Here is a 4210-nt window from a genome sequence, read left to right on the forward strand (position 1 = left end):
TAAATTTAATTAAAATAAATAAATACCCAACCAATATTTGTGTATATTTATCATATTTACCTAAACCTCGTATACGTGAATAAAAACTAAGTTTATACATAAGACGCACCTGTTTACCACTACAAGTATATACAATAATAAATTTTAATGCGAAAAAGTTTAATGTGATGTCACTATAATATAATGTAAGGAGAATTAGTCACTTCAGTTTATTTAAATCTTGTTCACTTGTTATACGGAGAGCCTTAGATTTATCACTCTTTCTAATAAATAATTTACAGTCACGATCCATAAATAAGAGTAGTGTAAATCTTCTTTGATTTTCCTGGCCTGCTTCAGAAGTAACTTATTAGATGGAGTAAGGTGATCTGACACATATAGGTTCACTGTGGGTCCAGGCAAACCTATATCAGCTGTTGTAAGGCCGCGGCGCGCGCGCACCGCTGCTATCAGCGTATCCTTGCGGAGTCTCCTGCTAAACCTGACTATGATCGCGGGGGGACGGCTGCTAGAAGACTGTGTTTGACCTTCACTAATGTTGGGATTCACAAAACGACGAACACGATGGATGTAATCTACATCAGATTCTTGTAATTGAAACGCAACCTTATGACAGATATCACGTACAATAGATAGCAGATTTTCACCATTCGAGACTGGCACTCCTGATATTTCAACATTATTCAATCTCGAGTGTTGATCCTGCTCGTTATTGACACGACGAAGTTCATCAATTGTAATGTTGGCAGAGGTCAAATCCTTTTGTATTATTGTTTCCACTGTAGAAATTCGGCTATCTAAGTTGTTAAAGCGAGCAGCTAGACAAGATAATTGATAGTTAAATTCCTCCACAGCCTTGGTGTTTGAGGTTATATCTGAGCGCATGCTGTTGAGATCTCCACGCATAGCCTTAATTTCATGCAAGACAGTAGTTATGTCCGCCGCGGTGGAAGACATATTGGCATTGCGACATTGTAAACATTTCCATGATGCCTTTTTATCCATTGCCATTTTGCGATAGGTTGTTTCAGCAACGCCTGCGCAGCCGAAATGTAATTGTCCGTGGCAGTGACTACATAATACGCCGTCATGCACTGTTTCTAAACATTTTGCACACTCCATATTAACTTATAAAAATAAAAGTTACAAACTTAATACTACACCTTCTTAAGTACTTGCGCACATAGAATTAAGGTTGATAATTATTCGTCGCGCACACTACGCTTAGCTTGGCGAAAGTGCGAACGTAAACAAACGAACACAGAGACCGCACTCAATGGGCTCGCGACGATGACTGATGACTAATAATAATAATAATAATAATAATAATAATAATAATAATAATAATAATAATAATAATAATAATAATAATAATAATAATAATAATAACAATAACAATAACAATAACAATAACAATAACAATAACAATAACAATAACAATAACAATAACAATAACAATAACAATAACAATAACAATAACAATAACAATAACAATAACAATAACAATAACAATAACAATAACAATAACAATAACAATAACAATAACAATAACAATAACAATAACAATAACAATAACAATAACAATAACAATAACAATAACAATAACAATAACAATAACAATAACAATAACAATAACAATAACAATAACAATAACAATAACAATAACAATAACAATAACAATAACAATAACAATAACAATAACAATAACAATAACAATAACAATAACAATAACAATAACAATAACAATAACAATAACAATAACAATAATAATAATAATAATAATAATAATAATAATAATAATAATAATAATAATAATAATAATAATAATAATAATAATAATAATAATAATAATAATAATAATAATAATAATAATAATAATAATAATAATAATAATAATAATAATAATAATAATAATAATAATAATAACAATAATAATAATAATAATAACAATAACAATAACAATAACAATAACAATAACAATAACAATAACAATAACAATAACAATAACAATAACAATAACAATAACAATAACAATAACAATAACAATAACAATAACAATAACAATAACAATAACAATAACAATAACAATAATAATAATAATAACAATAACAATAACAATAACAATAACAATAACAATAACAATAACAATAACAATAACAATAACAATAACAATAACAATAACAATAACAATAACAATAACAATAACAATAACAATAACAATAACAATAACAATAACAATAACAATAACAATAATAATAATAATAATAATAATAATAATAATTATTATAATAATTATTATAATAATAATAATAATAACAATAACAATAACAATAACAATAATAATAATAATAACAATAACAATAATAATAATAATAATAATAATAATAATAATAATAATAATAATAATAATAATAATAATAATAATAATAATAATAATAATAATAATAATAATAATAATAATAATAATAATAATAATAATAATAATAATAATAATAATAATAATAATAATAATAATAATAATAATAATAATAATAATAATAATAATAATAATAATAATAATAATAATAATAATAATAATAATAATAATAATAATAATAACAATAATAATATAATAATAACAATAACAATAACAATAACAATAACAATAACAATAACAATAACAATAACAATAACAATAACAATAACAATAACAATAACAATAACAATAACAATAACAATAACAATAACAATAACAATAACAATAACAATAACAATAACAATAACAATAACAATAACAATAACAATAACAATAACAATAACAATAACAATAACAATAACAATAACAATAACAATAACAATAACAATAACAATAACAATAACAATAACAATAACAATAACAATAACAATAACAATAACAATAACAATAACAATAACAATAACAATAACAATAACAATAACAATAACAATAACAATAACAATAACAATAACAATAACAATAACAATAATAATAATAATAATAATAATAATAACAATAATAATAACAATAACAATAATAATAATAATAATAATAATAATAATAATAATAATAATAATAATAATAATAATAATAATAATAATAATAATAATAATAATAATAATAATAATAATAATAATAATAATAATAATAATAATAATAATAATAATAATAATAAGGGCCAGCCGTTTAGTGGACTTCACTATCATACACAGGGGCAGGTGAATTATATATGGACTGAATTGAGAATCTAAACCGATTCGCAAATTCACTGGAACGCACAAAATAATCGGGCCAGGCGTTTTGGAGGTAGTTCAATTGTGAATCTAAACCAATCTTTTTGAACACACACAAAAAAATTCTTTCAAATCGGTCCAGCCGTTTAGGAGGAGTTCACTATCAACACGCGTACAGAAGAATTATATAAATATAAAGATACAGGCAGTAATCGTAAAGACCTTTAAATTTATCTTTATGAACATGATAATAAGAAAAAGGGTAATGTTATACATATAATATACAAGTTGTAACTTAATTTATTTCAACCCTGAGAGCGCTTAAAGCCACGTAGAAGGAGGAAAAAACACTATTTAGAGAAATTTAACATAAATAAACTTACAAGAACAATATATTATGTAAGTATTTCTTATTTAGGTTATTTCCATATCTATTCAGCTGAATTGAGTTAAGGTAATTCAATATATCATATCGTATCGTATAACATATATTTTTTTTTTTATTTTACTTTAATCGACAAACCAACAATATTTACGCACAAATGTAAAAATATCAACAAGGAGATTTAAAACTAAAAGACACATAGCAAAAATATCAAAAAATTTAGAGACATACAGATTATTTAAAGTAGTGTAACAAAAATAATAGTAATTTCTACAAATTATCTCCCTTACGCAGGGAGTCAATGACATTATGACAAATAAAATTTTATGAACGATGCGGGATTTGAACCCACGACCTCCGGCGTTCCGTGCCGTAGTAGATGAAGCCACAACCTGAGAGTTGAACAAAGCAAACAGAATTTTATAGCGAAGCGGTACTCGAACGGTTAGCTCAGTTGGTTAGAGCACCGGCACGGAATGTCGGAGGTCGTGGGTACGAATCCCGCATCGTTCATAAAATTTTGTTTTTCAAATTTTATTCATGTTTTATGACGAAAGCAGGTTGATGTGGAATTAAATAATTTGAGGCCGGAAGTGC

At 24.8% G+C, this 4210-nt stretch overlaps 1 protein-coding gene across 1 annotated transcript; it reads right to left on the minus strand.

The window, feature by feature from the left end:
• Positions 1–231: 231 nt before the first annotated feature.
• On the minus strand, positions 232–1011 carry LOC126971897 (uncharacterized). Its single transcript, XM_050818410.1, has one exon. The coding sequence runs from the start codon at positions 1009–1011 to the stop codon at positions 232–234; it is 780 nt and encodes a 259-aa protein (XP_050674367.1).
• Between the last annotated feature and the right edge of the window lie 3199 nt (positions 1012–4210).

Source organism: Leptidea sinapis, chromosome 24 (assembly GCF_905404315.1).
Source record: "Leptidea sinapis chromosome 24, ilLepSina1.1, whole genome shotgun sequence".
Classification (NCBI taxonomy): domain Eukaryota; kingdom Metazoa; phylum Arthropoda; class Insecta; order Lepidoptera; family Pieridae; genus Leptidea; species Leptidea sinapis.

Bases quoted from the DNA above. Each gene is read 5' to 3' on its own strand.
- LOC126971897 (XM_050818410.1), bottom strand. From the start codon at position 1,011: ATGGCAATGGATAAAAAGGCATCATGGAAATGTTTACAATGTCGCAAT.